The sequence below is a fragment of the Erinaceus europaeus genome, chromosome 12 (genome assembly GCF_950295315.1).
Source record: "Erinaceus europaeus chromosome 12, mEriEur2.1, whole genome shotgun sequence".
In the NCBI taxonomy this organism is placed as follows: Eukaryota; Metazoa; Chordata; class Mammalia; order Eulipotyphla; family Erinaceidae; genus Erinaceus; species Erinaceus europaeus.
The window spans coordinates 43,610,296-43,629,973 of NC_080173.1; the positions used below are offsets into that span (position 1 = coordinate 43,610,296).

The 19,678-nt window shown below is 43.3% G+C and overlaps 2 protein-coding genes across 2 annotated transcripts in view; one reads left to right on the top strand and one right to left on the bottom strand.

The window, feature by feature from the left end:
• Window positions 1-14,602, top strand: part of PLCD3 (phospholipase C delta 3) — a 70,440-nt gene extending 55,838 nt beyond the window's left edge. The window contains exon 16 of the mRNA XM_060203357.1: window positions 14,428-14,602. The gene's annotated coding sequence lies outside the window, so the exon portion shown is untranslated. The remainder of the gene's footprint in view (window positions 1-14,427) is intronic.
• NMT1 (N-myristoyltransferase 1) overlaps window positions 1-19,678 on the bottom strand; it is a 48,084-nt gene that overhangs the window by 4,177 nt on the left and 24,229 nt on the right. The window contains exons 3-8 of the mRNA XM_007535733.2: window positions 16,250-16,394; window positions 9,548-9,666; window positions 8,233-8,324; window positions 5,354-5,470; window positions 4,055-4,225; window positions 1,613-1,721 (exon numbers count right to left, since the gene is read on the bottom strand). Of these exons, the coding sequence (XP_007535795.1) occupies window positions 1,613-1,721; window positions 4,055-4,225; window positions 5,354-5,470; window positions 8,233-8,324; window positions 9,548-9,666; window positions 16,250-16,394 (753 nt within the window). The remainder of the gene's footprint in view (window positions 1-1,612; window positions 1,722-4,054; window positions 4,226-5,353; window positions 5,471-8,232; window positions 8,325-9,547; window positions 9,667-16,249; window positions 16,395-19,678) is intronic.

Below are 19,678 nucleotides of genomic sequence, written 5' to 3' on the forward strand. Positions count from 1 at the left end.
GCCAAATTCCTTACTAATAAATCTGATGTCTCCAGGGAATACTCAGTGACCTCATTTCTACTTGGCAACTCCCACAATAACATCTTGAATCCTGAACCGAAAAACAGCCACGCTGGGGTTCTCACCCATAGCTGGAGAGATCCAGAGACATCCTTCTGGCTGCTACACCACTCTGAGAATGCTCTGTGGTTTAAGAGGTGGTGCAGTGGCTAGAGTGTTAGAATTAAAAATAGGAGGTCCTGAGCTCAAGTCCCAGAGTCACACGTACCAGAGTAATGTTCTGGTTCTCTCCTCTCCCATATTAGAAAAAAGAAACAGAAAGAATCATCTCTTGGGCTGAGAAGACTCAGAGTTCAGCACCTACCTCACCATTCATGAGGTTCTGGGTTTAGGCCCTGGGGCCACATAGAAACATCTTGCAGATGTCAGGTGGTAATGCAGTGGATTAAGCACAGGTGGCACAAAGTGCAAGGACCAGTGCTTAAGGATCCCAGTTCGAGCCCCCAGCTCCCCACTTGCAGGGAAGTCGCTTCACAAGTGGTGTAGCAGGTCTGCAGTTGTCTATCTTTCTCTCCCCGTCTTCCTCTCCTCTCTCCATTTCTCTCTGTCCTATCCAACAACATCAATAACAACAACAACAACAATAATAACTACAACAATAAAAAAAGGAAAACAAAAGGGAATAAATAAATTAATTAATTAAAAAAAAGAAGTGGGGTTGGGCGGTAGTGCAGCGGTTAAACGCATGTGGCAAAAAGTGCAAGGACCAGCATAAGGATCCTGGTTTGAGCCCCCTGCAGGGGAGTCGCTCCACAGGCGGTGAAGCAGGTCTGCAGGTGTCTATCTTTCTCTCCCCCCTCTGTCTTCCCCATCTCTCTCCATTTCTCTCTGTCCTATCCAACAACGACATCACATCAATAACAATAAGCACAACAACGATAAAACAACAAGGGCAAAAAAATAAAAATAAAAAATAAAAAAAATAAAACAACAAGGGCAACAAAAGGGGGAATAAAAAAGAAGCATCTTGGACAGAAGTGGAGAAGTCCTTTAGTGTCTCTCTCAGAGAATAAATCTGAAAAGGGGGGGGGGATGAGGAAATAGCTCGTGAAGCTTCCCTCCTGCAGGTAAGGACTAGGAACCTGAACCCAGGTCTTTAAGCACTGTTAACATGTGCTCTGTACCACTACCAATAATTTTTGAAAAAGAAATCTAGACTTTCTACAGAAGCTGTAGTCCCTCTTTTATTTAACTGCAGAGACAGAGCAGCATACTCTGGCTCATTACATAGGAAAGGGGTTATAGTTCAGTGAGTGAATTCATCTAGTTATACTTTACTTAGGCTAAAATTACAGAGAATAGTGTTACCCACAAATAACAGAGAACTCAGCCCCAGCACAGGCTCAGGGAAGCTGAGACAGCTGAAGTGAAATAAAATAAAACCCCTGCTCCAGAAAGCAGAAGTGGAAGGTCTAGGAATCTAGAAACTGTGTTGGGTCACAATTCTGAGCCCCTCTGGCCCATCCCTTGCCCCAAGCCTTGCTTCTTTCCTGCTGAGAGCCAGTCTCTCCTTGGCCTCTCTCTCCCACCCATAACCCACAGCATCACTGGCCTCTGGCAGTCGGTAGAGCTTCATGGTACGCTGCATGGTCATATTTCTGCTCAAGTGGGAAAACTTCACTTCAATTAGCTTCCGTGGGTTTAGGGATCGGTGCCAGTACCTGTGGGGATAACAAATGTCCAATCTCAGGAGTCTAGCAAGTCCTCCAAGACAATGGCATGAAGATCCTAAGATGGCCAGCAGGGGGCACAGGAGATCCTACTTGAGACACAGGGTTGCCCTGCACTCCAACCTTGACTCCTACCCCTATGCAGATAGTCATATTCCTACCTGTATTTTCTTTCTCAATTTCAAAAGCCAATCCTTTGTCACAGTAGTTGCCTAAGGTGTATGATCCTCACTTTCAGAATCAAATCAATGGAAAAGACTTTAGAGTTGTGGTCCAGGAGGTGGCACAGAGGATAAAGCACTGGATTTTCAACCATGAGGTCCCGAGTTCAATCCCCAGCAGCACATGTACCAGAGTAATGTCTGATTTGTTCTCTCTCTGCCTATCTTTCTCATGAATAAATAAATTATTAAAAAAAAATAGGGGCCAGGAGGTGGCACACCTGATTAAGTGCACACATTACAGTGCACAAGGACCCAGGTTCAAGCCCCTGGTCCCCACCTGCAGTGGTGAAGCAGGGCTGCAGGTGTCTATCATCCCCTCCCCTTTCAATTTCTCTCTCTATATACACAAAAATAAATTATTAAAAAAAATAAAGCTTTTTGAGTTTTCTGAGTATCTCTCCCCTTTGCCTTTCCTGTATTTGCCTAGTAACTTTTACTTTTGGAGTTCTTGAAGCAGACCTAACTTTACCAGAGCACTGTTCAGCTCTGGCTTATGGTGGTATGGGGGATTGAACCTGGGAACTTGGAGCCTTAGGCATGAGTCTCTTTGCATAACCATTATGCTATCTACCCCCCTCCCCGATGCTTCTGCATCTTTACCTGTTGTTCTGAATACATATATATTAGAGAGAGAGAGAGAGAGAGAGAGAGAAGGGGGGGAGAGGAGAGAGAGATCACAATACTGAAGCTTTCTGCAATGCAGTGGGGATCAGGCCTGAACCTGGGCTGCTTGCATGGCAAAGCAGTGCATTAATCAAGTCAGCTATTTCACCAGCCCTACAATTTTCTAATGTAGTGGTCAACTTTGGGTCTCTGTCTCTGTCTCATAAAACATTCAAAACAAAGCTGAATTAATCATTTAAACCTTTAGAACATGTACTGGGCTCAACCTTAAAGGTTCAGATTAAAAACTTTTTTTTTGCCTCCAGGGTTATCGCTGGGGCTCAGTGCCTATAGTATGAATCCACTGCTCCTGGGACCATTTTTTGGATAGGATAGAGAGAAATTGAGAGAGGAGGGGAAGATAGAGAGGGAGAAAGACAGACACCTGTAGACCAGCTTCATCACTTATGAAGCAACCCCCCTGCAGGTGGGGCGCTAGGGGCTTGAACCTGGATCCTTGTGCAGGTCCTTGCTTCATACTATGTGTGTATAACCTGGTGAGCCACTGCCTGGCCCCCCACTGAAAACTTTCCAAATTGCAGGAAACAGTGGAGCTGAGAACAGTTAACCCTTTTGTACAGGGCATGCAACTTCCCAGGCTAATGCTCTTTCAACCTCCCTCTGACCCCTTCTCCCCCCATCCTATCTTATCAGCCACCAGAGAAATGAGCTTTTTTTTTTTAAAAAAAAAATACATATGCATTTTTTGCCTCCAGGGTTATTACTGGGGCTCGGTGCCTACACTACGAATCCACTGCTCCTGGAGGCCATTTATTTTCCTGTTGTTGCCTTTCTTGTTTATTGTTGTTGTTCTTATTCTTATTATTGTTATTACTGCTGTTGTTGCTGTTAGATAGGACAGAGAGAAATGGAGAGAGGAGGGGAAGACACCTGCAGACCTGCTTCACCACTTGTGAAGTGACCCCCTGCAGGTGGGGAGCCGGGGGGCTTGAACTGGGATCCTTGTGCCAGTCCTTGAGCTTTGCGCCATGTGCGCTTAACCCACTGTGCTACTACCAGGCCTCCAAATATTTTTTTATATATTTATTTTCCCTTTTGTTGCCCCTTTTTTTTCATTGTTGTTGTAGTTATTACTGTTGTTGTTACTGATGTCGTCATTGTTGGACAGGACAGAGAGAAATGGAGAGAGGAGGGGAAGACAGAGAGGGGGAGAGAAAGATAAGACATCTGCAGACCTGCTTCACCACCTGTGAAGCGATTCCCCTGCAGGTGGGGAGCCTGGGGCTCAAAGCGGGATCCTTAAGCCGGTCCTTGCGCTTTGCGTCACGTGCGCTTAACCTGCTGCGCTACCGCCCGATTCCCAGAAGTGAGCTCTTGAGCACACACTGAGCTAGGGCACAGCTGTGACCCAGAAGCACATACTCTTCGACTGGAGTCACCACAACAGTATTTCATGGATCTGCAAGAGATTTTTACCTGCAGGTGCCAACAGGCTTTGGTAATACCACCCCGGCAGTGTAAACTGCTTGGAAGATGCCCTCCAGATGAACCCTCCGGGTTATTTCTCTGATCAAGACTGGAGCCACCCTCTTGGAACGCAGCTTTTTGTGGACACACAGGAAGTTGATCTCCACCATCTTCTTTTCTCTGGAGATGGAAAAACTCAAGTGAGATGGCTTTGAGAAGGCTTTCATCAAAGCAGCTAACACCTTTAAACACATGGAGCCACCCCAGTTATGTACAAGCATGCTTTCTACCACCAGTTATGTATAAGCATGCTTTCTACCACCAGTTGTCTTTGCTTTCTACCACCAGTTGACTAATGCTGAAACACCCTCTGGATGCGCTGCTGTAGCAGACAACATGCCTGAACTATCCTCAAGACAGCCTCTGTGTGCAAAGCTAAGTGGGACACATGTAAATCCCTTTATTGGCAAGCACCAGCAGCATCTCCAAGGAATTCCCAACAGTAAGGAGGAAACCTGACAGTATTAAGGAACATTTTAGGGGATCAAGAGTTTGACTCTCTCAAGTAGCCACGGCCTGTAAGCCCACACACCTGGCACATACTTCTGGGCAATGAAAATGAAAAGCAGAGCTCAAAGGCCCTGTGACTATTTGGACGCAAATCCACTGGTTCTAGTCCATTCCTACAGCTGCTCAACAAACACTGAGTATCTGCTCAGGTAGCTTGGTGGTGGCAGTGGTGGGAGCAGCACACTTCCAGACCCAGCCACAGAAATGACCCAGCAACAATTCAGAGAAAAATAGGTTGTTTCCTATCATGAGTTTCTTTTTCTTCCTTCCTTCCTTTTTTTTTTTTTTTTTTTAATTAGACTCAGTTCTGGTGGTGCTGGGGACTGAACCAGGGACTATTGATGCCTCAGACATGAAAATATTTTGCATAATCATTACGCTGTTTCCCCTTTCTTCCTTCTAATGGAGTGCAGGGGAACAAACCCAGGACTCTGATACATGTGCAATACCACCAATGAGATGCTTCCCAGTCTGAAATTCTCTTAGAGAGAAGAAACCATGGCACCTCAACACCATCCATGGACTTCCACCTGTGTTCCAGAGCTTGAACCCAGGACCTCACATGGTAGGGCATGTGCTGACTGGGTGGGCTATTTCTCCCCTACCCCCGTTGATTTTCTAGTCTTAGGATCTTTATTCCTTCCTTCCTTCCATGTGATCTTCCCTCTGAGAAGTTACCTTCCCTTTTGCCTCAGATCAAGAGGACAGTGGGAAGGTCTGTGTGGGGCCAGTGCTTACGTGTCATAGATGTGGATGTTTGCTGGGATGGCACTGATGAACCCAACCAGTTTCCTACTGGAGACTACTCGGACCCCGCAGTGCCACTGGGGGAGCCAGCCAGGTGGCCGGAGGGCCCTAAGAGAGAGACAGGAGTTGTGGTTATGGTGCTGCCTGCTGGCAGGCTGAGCAGGTTGAACAGGCAAGGCTCCCTCCACTGCAGAGCCTGTGTCTGACCTCATGCCACCTCCTCCAGGAGTTAACAGTGTTACTGAAAAACAGAACAAGCTTAGCATTTAAGTATTTAAAGTATTAAATTGAGCTCCACCTCCTCTCTAACCCAGGAGGTGAAGTAGATAAAGCACTGGACTCTCAGATATGATGTCCTGAGTTTGAACCCTAGCATGTATGTGTTACTCATGCCCTGGTTCTTTCTTTCATGCTAATAAGTCAATTTTTAAAAGAAAAAAAAATTATCCTAGAGCCTGGAATAGACCTGAACCCAGAAAAAGTTACCACACTGCATGGAAAGAACTGATCCTGGCCATTAAGATTTTATACATTGTGTGTACTTAATGGGAAATTACAATTAATACCTACGGAATTCTGTAACACAGTATTATTCATAACCAGTGTTATCTTTGCACTGAGGCAAATGATATTTCTTTTCTCTTCCTTTCTTTCTTTCATCAGAAAAGTCATGACACATTTGGTACCCCCCCCCCCAACTACTCCATTAACCCATTCTTCTGGGTCCTGGGGTTCAAGTATCATGAATCAGCTGTGTTGTATCCATATTGGATGGCTGGTGACCATTAAGACCCAAGTTATTGCATCCTGATGCTTTACAGAATCAGGAGACCTGGGGGTACAGTCTCTTCACAGAACTAGACCAACTGAATTTGGACTTTTGACTCACATGTATGTTCAAGAAAGACTGATTTCAGGTTGATTCTTTCAAGATTTGCAATTTATTATAGTGTGCAAGGAGCCAGGTTTGAGTCTCCAGTTCCCACCTACAGGGGGAAAGCTTCACGAGTAGTGAAATAGTGCTGCAGGTACCTCTCTGTCTTTCTCCTTCTCTACCATCACCTTCCCTCCCAATTTCTAACTGTGTCTATCAAATAAATAAAGATTAAAAAAAAGATTTGCAATTTATTTAATAGTAGCTCCATTATTTAAAAAAGATTTTTTTTTTTGGATAGGACAGAGAGAAATGGAGAGAGGAGGGGAAGACAGAGGGGGAAAGACAGACACCTGCAGACCTGCTTCACCACCTGTGAAGGGACTCCCCTGCAGGTGGGGAGCTGGGGGCTCGAACCGGGATCCTTATGCCGGTCCTTGTGCTTTGCGCCACGTGTGCTTAACCCACTGTGCTACTGCCCGACTCGGTAAAAACTATTTTTATTTGTTTTATTTTTATTACTCAAGAGAGTAATTGGGAGGGGAGAAAGAGAGGGAAAGAGACAGAGAAAAACCCCTGTATGTGGGGACCAAGGACTTGAACTTTGGACCTTGATCACTGTAATGTATGCACCACTGCCTGGGCCCCATAATAGCTACATTCTCTCTCTCTCTCTTTTTAAAATTTTTTAATATTTATTTATTTATTTTTCCGTTTGTTGCCCCCTTTTTTATTGTTGTTGTAGTTATTATTGTTGTTGTTATTGATGTTACTGTCGTTAAATAGGACAGAGAGAAATGGAGAGAGGAGGGGAAGACAGAGAGGGGGAGAGAAAGATAAGACACCTGCAGACCTGCTTCACCACCTGTGAAGTGACTCCCCTGAAGGTGGGGAGTCGGAGGCTCGAACTGGGATCCTTACGGCGGCGGTCCTTGCACTTAGCGCCATGTGCACTTACCGCCAAATGCACTTAACCCACTGCACTACCGCCCAACTCCCAGCTCTATTCTCTTAAGACACAAGCCACCCTGAATATAAGCAGTATGAAGCAATAGCCTTTTCCTGCTGCTCAGCTGATTTTGCTTACTTTCAGATCCAATTCAAATCTCATACTGTGAATTTCCTGTTTGATTCAACTCTTTCTTCTTAAAAGTTTTTATTTTGCTTTATTTTTTTCCAAAGGGTTAAGACAAAGGGGGGGGGGGGAGATATGCAGGCTGCTCTCTAATACTGTGAAGATTTTCCCCTACAGATGGGGGCTAGGGGCTTGAACCTGGGTCCTAGCACATGGTAATGTGTTCTACCAGGTACATCATCACCTGGCCTTATTTCATCCCCCTTTTTTTTTTTGGCCACCTGGGTGTTTGCCAGCACTACGAATCTACCACTTCCAGTGGCCATTCCCTCCCCCCTTTTTTTTGCTTGATTTAATTTCTTTGTGCTAACTCTGACAGGTTATATCAGAGGACTGGCCTCTTTGGTTCTGAATCCAGTAGGTCCTGTGGTTAGGAACCAACAGCAGAACCTTTGGAACTCTGGTCTCCGTCTCCCTCTGAGCATCACCACATCCCTCTTACTGTTGCCCATTCTTCCTCTCTTTCCCCTTTCAGGCTGACTGTCTTCACTTCAGTCCCATACCTCTACTTTCCTATACATTAGCCTCCTAGGAGGGTGGATGTCTCAGCTAAGCAAGGCAATTTTCATATAACCACGAGTGCTCAGAAACTTCCTTTAACTCTCAGCAGGCCTCATTCCTTCTCCCTTCACCATAGAATAAACAACTTTATCCTCTGGGTACCAATTCCACAAACACCTCCCTCACAAAGTCATTCTGTCTTAAATAAGGTTTCAGTTCTAAGCTGCACTGAAAGCAAATGTCCTTCAGACGCAGGAACTACAAAATTACACACTAATTTTCCACTCAAAGGCTGGCTCTTAGTGGGGATGCCCTGTGGTTGTTCTGCTCCAGGACTACAAGAAAGCCCTTACAACTCACCACAAAAGAAACTCTGGGGAATAATCAAATCGGAACATGTTGTCATCATCTTCCACATAATTCTCATTCAGAAGGGTGTATAGTTCCTTCAGCTGCAAAGAAATAAGGAGCTGGTTTAGAGATATTCTGCCGGATAGGGGATCAATTTTAATACCCTGGGATTTTTCAAACTACCAAAAACTATGTCCAATTTCACAAATCTTTCTGCTCTGTGTAGGGCAGGGAAGCTACTGAAATAAGTACCTTGCTGTAATAAGAAACGATATTGCTGAGGGGCAGAGTGGCAGATTTAAGTGGCAGGCCAAGAATGTCATTTAAATAACTGGCCTGTCTTAAGAATGAATAAGGGTGGAGGGTAGATAGCATATTGGTTATGCAAATAGACTCTCATGCCTGTGGCTTCAAAAATCCCAGATTCAATCCCCTGCACTACCATAAGCCAGAGTGAACAGTGCTCTAGAGACAAACAAACAAGAATGAATAAAAAGATGAACAATGAAAATAAAGGCATGAAAAAAAGATTATTCACTTTGGGGAGCTATAAAGGTTGTCAATGGGGTGGGTGGTAGTGCACCTGGTTGAGTGCACATGTGACAATGTGCAAGGACCTGGGGTTGAGCTCCCTGTCCCCACCTGCAGGGGGAAAGCTTCACGAGTGGTGAAGCAGTGCTGCAGGTGTCTCTGTTTCTCTCCCTCTCTATCTCTCCCATCACCTTGATTTCTGGCTGTTTCTAATCCAACAAATAAAGACAATTAAAAAATATATAAAAACACTGTTAATATTCAACTTGCTGAAGAAGTCGATTGCTATTCATATAAAGAATTGATGAGTGGTCTGGGAGGTGGTGCAGTGACAAAGCTTTGGACTCTCAAGCATGAGGTCCCGAGTTCGATCCCCGGCAGCACATGTGCCAGAGTGATGTCTGGTTCTTTCTCTCTCCTCCTTTCTCATAAATAAATAAAATCTTTAAAAAAAAAAAAAAGAAAAAGAATTGAAGAGGTCCTAGACATCAAATTGGAGGGGTTGTTGTCTGCTCAGATTTGCTTGGCCCAGCCCTCCTAGGAGTCCCTGAGGAAGGCTGGAATAGAAGCTGTCTCTAGTGGTCTGGGAGATGGCGCAGTGGCTAAGGCACTAGACTCTCAAGCATGAGATCCTGAGTTCAATCCCCAGCAGCATATGTACCAGAGTGATGTCTGGTTCTTTCTCTCCTCCTATCTTTCTCATAAATAAATAAAATCTTAAAAAAAAAAAAAAGCTATCTCTAGTTAAGACAGCAAGACTGTGTCAAAATAGTCCCTGCTTGGGCCTACTCACCACACCATGGTCTCCCAGGTCCAAGGCATCCCAAGTGAAGCCCTGGGGGAGGGTGTAGGGCTCCTGGCGGATATTGTCTTTGTCGGGCTCCACAGGACCATGGGTGTTCACCACTTCTCCTGGAAGAAAAGCACAGCCATGAGTCTCACCCTCTGTCTCCGTTGAGTGGAAGAGGCTCTGCTTAAAAGGCAATCTAATGAGCTGGGTGGTGGCACACTTGGTTGAGCATATGTGCTACAATGCAAAAGGACCCAGGTTTGAGCCCCCAGTCCTCACCTGCAGGGAGAAAGCTTTATGAGTTGTGAAGCAGGGCTGTAGGTGTCTGTTTCCCTACCTCCCCATTTCTGACAGTCTCTATCAGTAAATAAAGATAATAATAATAATAATAAATGCAACCTGAGCAAATCCCTCCAGTTCCTAGAAGTCCTCCATTTTAAGAATATTCTTTTTGGCACAAGGACCGGCATAAGGATCCCAGTTCGAGCCCCAGGCTCCCCACCTGGAGGGGAGTGGCCTCACAAGCAGTGTAGCCGGTCTGCAGGTGTCTGTCTTTCTCTCCCCCTCCTCTCTATCTTCCTCTCCTCTCTCCATTTCTCTCTGTCCTGTCCAACAACAACTACAACAATAAATAAATAAATTTATTTTAAAAAAGTGGTTGATACATTTAATGTACGACTAACATGTATTTATTAAAAAAAAAAAAAGAATATTCTGTTTGGCAACCTCAGACCAACTATCTCTCTGGCTACCTGTGGCCCCTAAAGGTCAATCTATGGCAAAAGCAGTTTTTTTTTGTTTTTTTGCCTCCAGGGTTATCACTGGGTGCTGGGAGATTATGCCGATGCAGTCACATCTGCCATGTTGTTTCCTCAGGCTACTGCTACTTCCCCGCGAGAGGAGAGTTGGGACATTCTCGGAGTGCCTGTTCCGCCATGTTGTGCCCTCAGGGCATTGTCTATATCCCCCGCTATATCCGGAGTGCTTTGGTTACTCCTCCCCCCTCCCATTCTCGTGAAAGCTGCTCCTATAAAAGCCTTTCTTCTTCCGCACCTCTCTCTCTTGCCAGCGCTTCACTCCGGTGTTCAGACGCAGGAAAGGTTACTGCCTGAGGCAGCCATTTTCGCTACCTCCACGTGGCCCAACCTGCTTCTCTAGCACCCAACTCTGAGGTGCCAGCGCAAATAAAGATTTGTGTTTCCTCTTCGCTCCGGACCCCCTCTCTCTTCTCCACGGCCCGCGCAAAACAACATTTGGCTCAACAACAACTGGGCTCAGTGCCTGCACTACAAATCCACTGCTCCTGCAGGCCATTTTTTCCCCCTTTTGTTGCCCTTATTGTTTATCATTGTTGTTATTGCTGTCATTGTTGGATAGGATGGAGAAATAGAGAGAGAAAGGGATGACAGAGAGGGGAAGAGAAAAATAGACGCCTGTAGACCTGCTTCACCACCAGTGAAGAGACACCCCTGCAGGTTGGGAGAGCCAGGGGCTCGAACCAGAATCCTTATGCCAATCCTTTGCTTGGTGCCATGTGCACCTAACCCACTGGGCCACTGCCCAGCTCTCCCCTCCCCCTTTTTAACATCTTTTCTAATCTCCCTTTGATTACTGAGTGACAAAACATTTAACTTGACTCATTTGGCTTTCTGCCTCCTGGCTGGGATGAAGCTTTGTTGTGGTCCTGGCTCAGAACCTCAACTTAGATGGGTTTGTAAAGAATAGCGAATAGCAACAAAGCTGCTTTTGTGTCAATAACAACTATGTTACTGGACCCATTCCTCAACCAGATGATGGCATCTAGGCACTAGGCTTGGCAATGCCAGCCTCAGCCTTCAGCAACACTGGCCAGCTGGCTACTACAGCTAATTCAGGTTCTCAGTATTTATCGAGTTCTATAGTGCCTTTGGACTAATTCACCAGCTCCAAACAGTGCTGCCAGAAAGCTGCCCTCCAGCATAACAGTCCCACACTGGACAGATTCCCTGATTCTGTGGATTAATCACCCCAGATCTACTCACAACAAACTGGACCCATCCGAACAACTCAAAACGAATCAGCCACTTAATTTTGACTCCTGGAATTATTTAGCTTCTACAATTAAGAGCTCGTTTATGCTCCCACTTGGAAGAATGTAATGATTAGTACATTTTAAAAATTACATCTTCAATCTTCCACAAGACTACAACACTATTCACAACACTACAACTAGTAAAGAGTTCTATACATACTAGGCTCATACCTAGGCTTTTACTTTCAGATCCCTGGCCCAAATATGTAATTCTAATATATAACAAGCAGCTTTGGCCTCTCCCAGTAACAGGTCTTTGGAGATCAGGATAACACCATCAGCACTGACTGACTACCTCTCAAGATAGTTACTCATCAGACATTGTACACTATAAAAAACAGCAGAAGACAAGGTCCCTGTCCTCATAAAATGTACCATCTTTTGTGGGATATAGCCAAGAAATGAGATATTACCAATGTGTAAAGGATAGTAAACTACAAAGCGCAGGCAACAATAGGGTCACAGAGCAGGGAACCACCAGGCTAGCTCCTATGATCCATCTGGCTCCCTATAGATTTGCCTGGGAGAGAGACCATATTTTTCTTCCCTAGCTCAGAAAAGTGGCCTTTTGATTTACACATAAAGCTGTCCATGTAAATTAGTTTAATATAAATAGATTCACTTGTTTTTTTTACTTAAAAATTATTTATTTTCCCTGTTGTTGCCCTTGTTTTTTATTGTTGTTGTAGTTATTGTTGTTATTGATATTGTTAGGACAGAGAAAAATGGAAAGAGGAGGGGAAGACAGAGAGGGGGAGAGAAAGACACCTGTAGACCTGCTTCATCACCTGTGGGATTCCCCTGCAGGTGGGGAGCTGGGTGCTCGAACTGGGATCCTTACGCCGGTCCTTGCGCTTTGCGCCACGTGCGCTTAACCCGCTGCACTACCGCCTGACTCCCCACTTCTAATTCACTGTCAAAGTGTGGACTGTTAATGTGACACACACACACACACACACACACACACACACACACACACACACACACACCTCCCCCAATTCTCACTGCCACCTAAAACCCAAGATCTACAAATAAGCAAGAGAATGTAATAGTATTAGTGAGAAAAGAGTGTTTGAGACAGAAGAGCTTAAACCAAAGACACAAGACAAGGAGAAGGGAAAGAAGAAAAAATTCCCTCTCAGTCCAGAGCAACCAAGCACAAGTCCACACCCCCCCTTTGGTTACCTTTCTAGCCAAACTAATGGTGACCAAATTCCAATCTGTTAAGAGGCTACACTCCCTACACTCCCCTCCAAAAAAGTATTCTGCAGTGGTCTGGGGAGTGGCGCAGTAGATAAAGCATTGGATTCCCAACCATGAGGTCCCAAGTTCAAACCCCATTAGCACATGTACCAGAATGATGTCTGGTTCTTTCTCTGTCTCCCATGAATAAATAAATTTTTTAAAAAAGTATTCTGCATACCACCACCACTAATGGAGAAAGAATGACTTTTTCAAGAAAGTGACATGATCTAAAAAGGGAATCAACAGTTTACTTAGGAGTACCCCCAGGCTATAAAAAAAGATTCTCTTGCCTGAGGCTTTGGCATTCCAGGTTCAACCCTCTGAACTACTAGCCAGAGATTAGCAGTGTTCTGGTAAAAACAAAACCAAAAAACTGTATAAAACATTTCTTGATTAGGAGGCTCCCTTGATGGTAAACTTTGGGATTTAATCTTGTAAAGAATTCTAGGGGCTGGAGGAATAGCTCACCTGGTAGAATGCATTCCTTGCCACACAGCACAGATATGAGTCCTGGGCATTTCCACAGCTCTTAAGCAATGCTAGGAATGTTATACACTGGAAAGAGATATTGTGCTGTGCTTTATCTCCCTATCAGTTCCACTATCTATCTGAATGAAAAAGTGGTCTAGAAACAGCAAAATCGGGCTTGCATGAAACCAAGGCTCATTTAGAAATGATAATTAAAAAAATGCTATTTTTCAATAAATGAAGCAAGCAACCTAAAAAGACACCTTTAAGTCCCTAGTAAGACAGTTTCCACTTAGATCTAGAGACCCTCCTCACCTACCTCCTATTACACGTTCCCCAATCATTACAAAGCTAACCTTGTCAGACAAAAGCTGAATAAGGGCAAGAGACCTGCATACTTTAATGATAACTCTTTAGTCACTACCAGGTCATCCCATCACCTAGGGTCCTAGTCAGGGAGCCCTGGGGTTCCCACACAGACATGATGGACCTAGACCGCTAACAAATCCTTCTCACCACTGTCACTGGTCATCTCCATCAAGAACAACATAATGGACCACACTCTGTGGGCCCCTATAGGACCCTGCCCTCAATGTGGATCATTAATGGTAGAGGATGTTCCATTCTCCGAAGGGAGGTTGGACAATATACTCTGCCTATTACCCGATGAAGATGGGTCCTGAAATGTTCCTGACCTGGTATGTTCCTAGCCGTGACCACAGAATGCAAGCTCAGACCTATAAGGGATGCAGAGGTTACATAGGCTCCTGTGTGGAATATGGGCCCCAGATCAAATTGATAGAGTTTACAGTTAACCATATTTATATACTTCCCCCATATTTGGGAGCTATTCTTCCCTGATCCAGCTTTCTAGTTCTTTTTCCAATTATGACCCAAACAATAACCTAGGTCCATCTGCATATTAGCTGTCAGGCTCTGGCAAAAACTAGTAAAGTCATGGGCCCTCTGAAATATACAAAAATAGACCTACTAGCTTTTTCCAAAACAGGGACCCCAAAACTTCATCTTCAATATTCTTGCCTTTAGGTTCAAGATTAGTAAACAATTCGTTCTGCATTATATCTTAACTCTTTTTCAGCCACCAGGTTCCAGATAATACCATGATGCCAACAGGACTTCCTTGGGCAGAGGACTCCACTATGTGTCTTAGAGCCCTGCCTTCCCAGATCCCTGCCCCACTAGGGAAAGAGAGACAGGCTGGGAGTATGGATCGACCTGCCAATGCCCATGTTCTGCAGGGACGCAACTACAGAAGCCACACCTTCCACCTTCTGCACCCCACAATGATTCTGGGTCCATACTCCCAGAGGGATAAAGAAAGCTATCAAGGGAGGGGATTGGATATGGAGCTCTGGGAGTGGGCATTGTATGGAAACGTGCCCTCTTATCCTATAGTCTTGTCAATATCTCCATTTTATAGAAATTAAAAAAAAAAAGTTATGTTATTTACTAATGAGAGAGAGGAAAGAAAGAACCACAGCATCACTGGTGCATATCCTTCCAGCGACTGAACTCAGGACCTTATGCCTGAGAGTACAATCCTTTATTCACTGTGCCAAATCTTAAACCACAGAAATAATAATTTAAAAAAAAATTATTATTTTAGGTTTCTTTCTTTCTTTCTTTTTTTTTTTTTCTGGTTGAAAAGAATCAAATTATAACTCTCCAAACAAGGTAGAGAGTACTGTAGACAAAACCCACTTGATATGCATAAGCTTGGGCTGGGTGGTGGTGCATCTAGTTAAGTACACATATTTCCAAGTCCAAGGTTCAAGCCCTTAGTCCTCACATGCAGGGAGGAAGCTTTATGAGCAGTGAAGCAGAGCTGTAGACATCTCTCATCCTCTCCCCCTTTTCATCTCCCCTTCCCCTTTCAATTTCTCTTTGTCCAATCCCCCCCCCCCTCTCTCTCTCTCTCTCTCTCTCTCTCTCTCTCTCTCTATATATATATATATATATATATATATATGTATATAAATATATATTTTACCAGAGAACTGTTCAGCTCTGGCTTATGGTGGTTCAGGGGAGTAAACCAATCAAGTAAATTTTAAAAAGATATGTTATGAGCTTTACATTAGCCTCATTTAAGTAGGAAAAAAATCAAGGTAAGAAGCCCAAGAGGTAGCACAGTGATAGAGTATAGGACCTGCAACATTTGCCCAGATAAACAAGATAGGATCACTTTAAAATCTATTTGGTAGGCTGAGGAGATAACATAATGGTTATGCACCAAAGATCTGAAGTTCAATCCCTAATACCACCATAAGCCAGAGTTGAGCAATACTTTGGTAAATAAATAAATAAAATCTGTTTTTAATATATGTTACTGTAAAATGATAATGTAGCTGAATAATAGTTTTTTCTTATACTGTACCTTAAAGATTGCTCTTTAAAATTACTACCAATGAAGGAACTCCTGAACTCTACTGTCTCATTTTTTTTATACTTAACCCCTGGGAGTCAGTGAAATACATTTTAAAATATTCATTTATATATTAACTATATGTAATTAATATATATTATATATTTAATATATTAATGTATATTAACCAATATATATTTATTTATTTTCCCTTTTGTTGCCCTTGTTGTTTTATTGTTGTAGTTATTATTATTGTTGTTATTGATGTCGCTGCTGTTAGATAGGACAGAGAGAAACAGTGAGAGGAGGGGAAGACAGAGAGGAGGAGAGAAAGAGAGACACCTGTAGACCTGCTTCACCGCCTGTGAAGCGACTCCCCTGCAGGTGGGGACCCCGGGGCTTGAATCAGGATCCCTCTGCCAGTCCTTGCACTTTGTGCCACCTGCGTTTAACCCGCTGCGCTACCGCCTGACTCCCTCTACTGTCTCATCTTAACAAATTCAGTGTGTAACTCTTGCCCTTGATAAATACATACCCAGTTTAGGGACAGGCTGTGTGTCCCAGAATTGGTAGCTTCGTTTGCTAGCTTCCTCCATAGTTTTGGCAGGTCCCTGACCCACTGAGAACAATTCAATGGCCTTCTGTATTTCCTGGATCCTTTCTGCTGGCAAAGAGTTCATCTGGACAAGACAAAGTTGAGGAGAAAGGGGTTGTTTATGTTAATAAACACTGATGATTTCAAATTCAAAAGTTAAAGGTTATAACTCAAAGAAGGGGTGTGGTTCTTCAAATGGTAGAGGCTGTATGCTGAATGGCAACTAGAGGAACTGGTTGATGATTGGGTTAGTGGTTCCTTCAGGTTTTCATCCTGACTAGCCTTATGATATTCCATGGCAAACATTTTACATGCTCAATGGAAAAATCTCAAGCAATGCAGAAATGTATAATGCATATAGAAAGCGAAAACCCAACTGCATCCCTTAGATATAATCTTTATTATCAACAGCCTTAATTTGGGAGGTAGGAGATGGTGAGAAGGGTGAGAAGAGGCAAATATAATTTCAGACTTTTCTGCATGCAAGTTCCAAACACACAACATAATTTTCAGAAAATTAAATCCAGATCCCATATTATTCTGCAAACTTCTCTTTTTCTTTCTTATTTTAAAAAATAACATTCTATCTTAGAGATCTTCCCATTCTCACAAGTGAATCCATTTTGTGCACAGGTCACAGTATTTTCAATTCAACCCTAGTCACGGTCCTCTTCCTGGTTTTATTCTCAACTTTGAAAAACAATATTGTAATGAGCTTTCTTGTACTGTACATCTATCTTTGCACCCTGGACATGTATTTCTGCAGAATGAGGCCCAAGTAAAATTTTTGTTAGGTGAAAGGATATGCACATTTAAAATTATATGTACTGTCAACTTGCTTTCTCTAAAAGAGAACATCAATCAACCACCCAATGTACAGTGTATGAAAGACTATGTTCCTCTAGTGCACCTCCATCATCAGATTCATCAAATGATTTTTCTCCTTTTTTATTTGGGGGGGTGGGAGCTAGTGGATTATAGTACAATTGTTGTAACAAGTGTACAACATTTTATCTCTCTGGATAGATGTCTACAAAATATTTTCAGCCCCAATGTAGGTCCTTTTCCACTATCACGAACCAGGCCCAATGGATCTGTTAAATTTTATTTATTTTTTAATTATTCATTAGCTCTCACATTTTATTTTATTTCTAAGTATTTTATTTACTTTCATAAGAAACACACCAGAGCACTACTCAACTTTGGCTTATGGTGGTGCTGGGGACTGAACCCCAGGCCCCAAAACCTCAGTAATTAAAGTCTTTTGCATAATCATTATGCTGTCTCCCAGCCCAGGATTTGTCAAATCTTAACTTCAGCCAACTTGGGAGAAAAAAAAAAGCTGTAATTTTCATTTCTTTCATTGTGAGTTTCATTTCTTTTTATTCATTATAAACTTAACCATTTTGTCAACCACTGATTACACATATCTATTTTTTCCTCTGTACACTGCCTATTTGTTTAATATATTTTTTTAATCTTTACTTATTTCTTGGGTAGAGATAGCTAGAAATTGAGATGGAAGGAGATGAGAGAGACAGAGAGACATCTGCAGCACTGCTTCACCACTTGCAAAGCTTACTCCCTGCAGGTAGGGACCTGGGCTTGTACCTGGGTCCTTGTACATTGAAACACATGCACTCAACCAGGTGAGTCACCATCTTGCCTCAATATACTGTAAATATTTTCCTAGTTTTTTATCCTTTTTCTTATTATTATATATGATTCTATCAGAGCACTGCTCAGCTCTGGATTACAGTGGATGGAGCCTGGGAACTTTGGTGTCTCAGGCATGAAAATCTTTTTATATAACCATTATTCCATCTCCTAGTCCTATATAGAAGTTTTAAAATTGTCAACTTTTCTTTTATGGTTTCTGGGACTTATGTTAGGCTTAAGCTATATAAAAATACCTAAATACTGGGGTCAGGCAATAGCGCAGTGGGTTAAGCACAGGTGGTGCAAAGCGCAAGGACTAGCGTAAGTATCCCTGTTCGAGCCCCCAGCTCCCCACCTGCAGGGGAGTTGTGGTGAAGCAGGTCTGCAGGTGTCTATCTTTCTCTCCCCCTCTCTGTCTTCCCCTCCTCTCTCCATTTCTCTCTGTGCTATCCAACAACAGCAATGGCAACAATAACAACAACAAGGGCAACAAAATGGGAAAAAAGGCCTGCAGGAGCAGTGGATTTGTAGTGCAGGCACTGAGCCCCAGTAATAACCCTGGAGGAAAAAAAAAAAACTAAAAACCTACAGTTCCTTCTAGTAATTTTATTTTATTATTTCTTTTGAGGGGGGGAATATATGGCTTATTTCTAGAAGACTCTATGTGATTTCATCACCTGGGAAATAATGGATTGTTGGAAAAGTCATGATAGAGGCCAGACACATATGGCTGAATGCACGTTACAATGCACAAACATCCAGGTTCAAAGCCTGGCCCCCACCTTCAGGGGGAAAGCTTCATGAGTGGTGAAGCAGGGCTATAGGTGTCTCTCTATTCTTCTCCTATCTCTCCTTCCCTCTGGATTTCTGTCTCTATCCAACAAATGAATTAATTCAAAAAAAATTAAAAAAACAAGTCATGACACATTTTTGCATAAAAACATGCCTAACTTTTTTGACAGCCTAACAGTTTAACTGACAGAGATCAGGGCTTATGTGTCTGAGGCTTCCAGTTGAATCCTTGGCACTGTGTGTACCAGAGTGGTACTGTCTTTACTTTGCTCCTCTCATATGAAATTATCTGAAGTGAAATGAACAAAATTAATCCTTAAAAAGACTGTATGTGGATCTGTGAGGTGGCACACCCAGTTGAGTGCACGTGCTACAATGCACAAGGTTTTAAGTACCCAGTCCCCACCTGCATGGTGGAAGCTTTGCAAGTGGTGAAGCAGGGCTGCAGGTATCTTTTTTTCCACCTCCCCTTTCTGCAGGTATCCCCCGCTTTATTTTAAATGTATCCATTTGTTTACTTCTTTAGTCATTGAAGATTTTAATTTATTTATTTATTATTGGATAGAGACAAGAGAGAAATTGGGGCCGGGTGATTGTGTAACTGGTTGAGCTCACATAGTACAATGTGCAAAGACCTAGGTTCAAGCCCACAGTTTCCATCTGTAGGGGGAAGGCTTCACAAGTGGTGAAGCAGTGCTGCAAGTGTCTCCGCCTCTCCCCTTTGCAATCTATCCCTTCCTCTCAATTTCTGGCTGTCTCTATACAATAAATAAAAATAAATATAATACAAAAATAAATAAAATAACTAAAAAGAGAGACATAAATTGAGAGGGGAGGGGAAGATAGGGAGAGAGACAGATACCTGCAGCCCTGCTTCACCACTCATGAAGCTTTCCCCCTGCAGGTGGGGACCAGAAG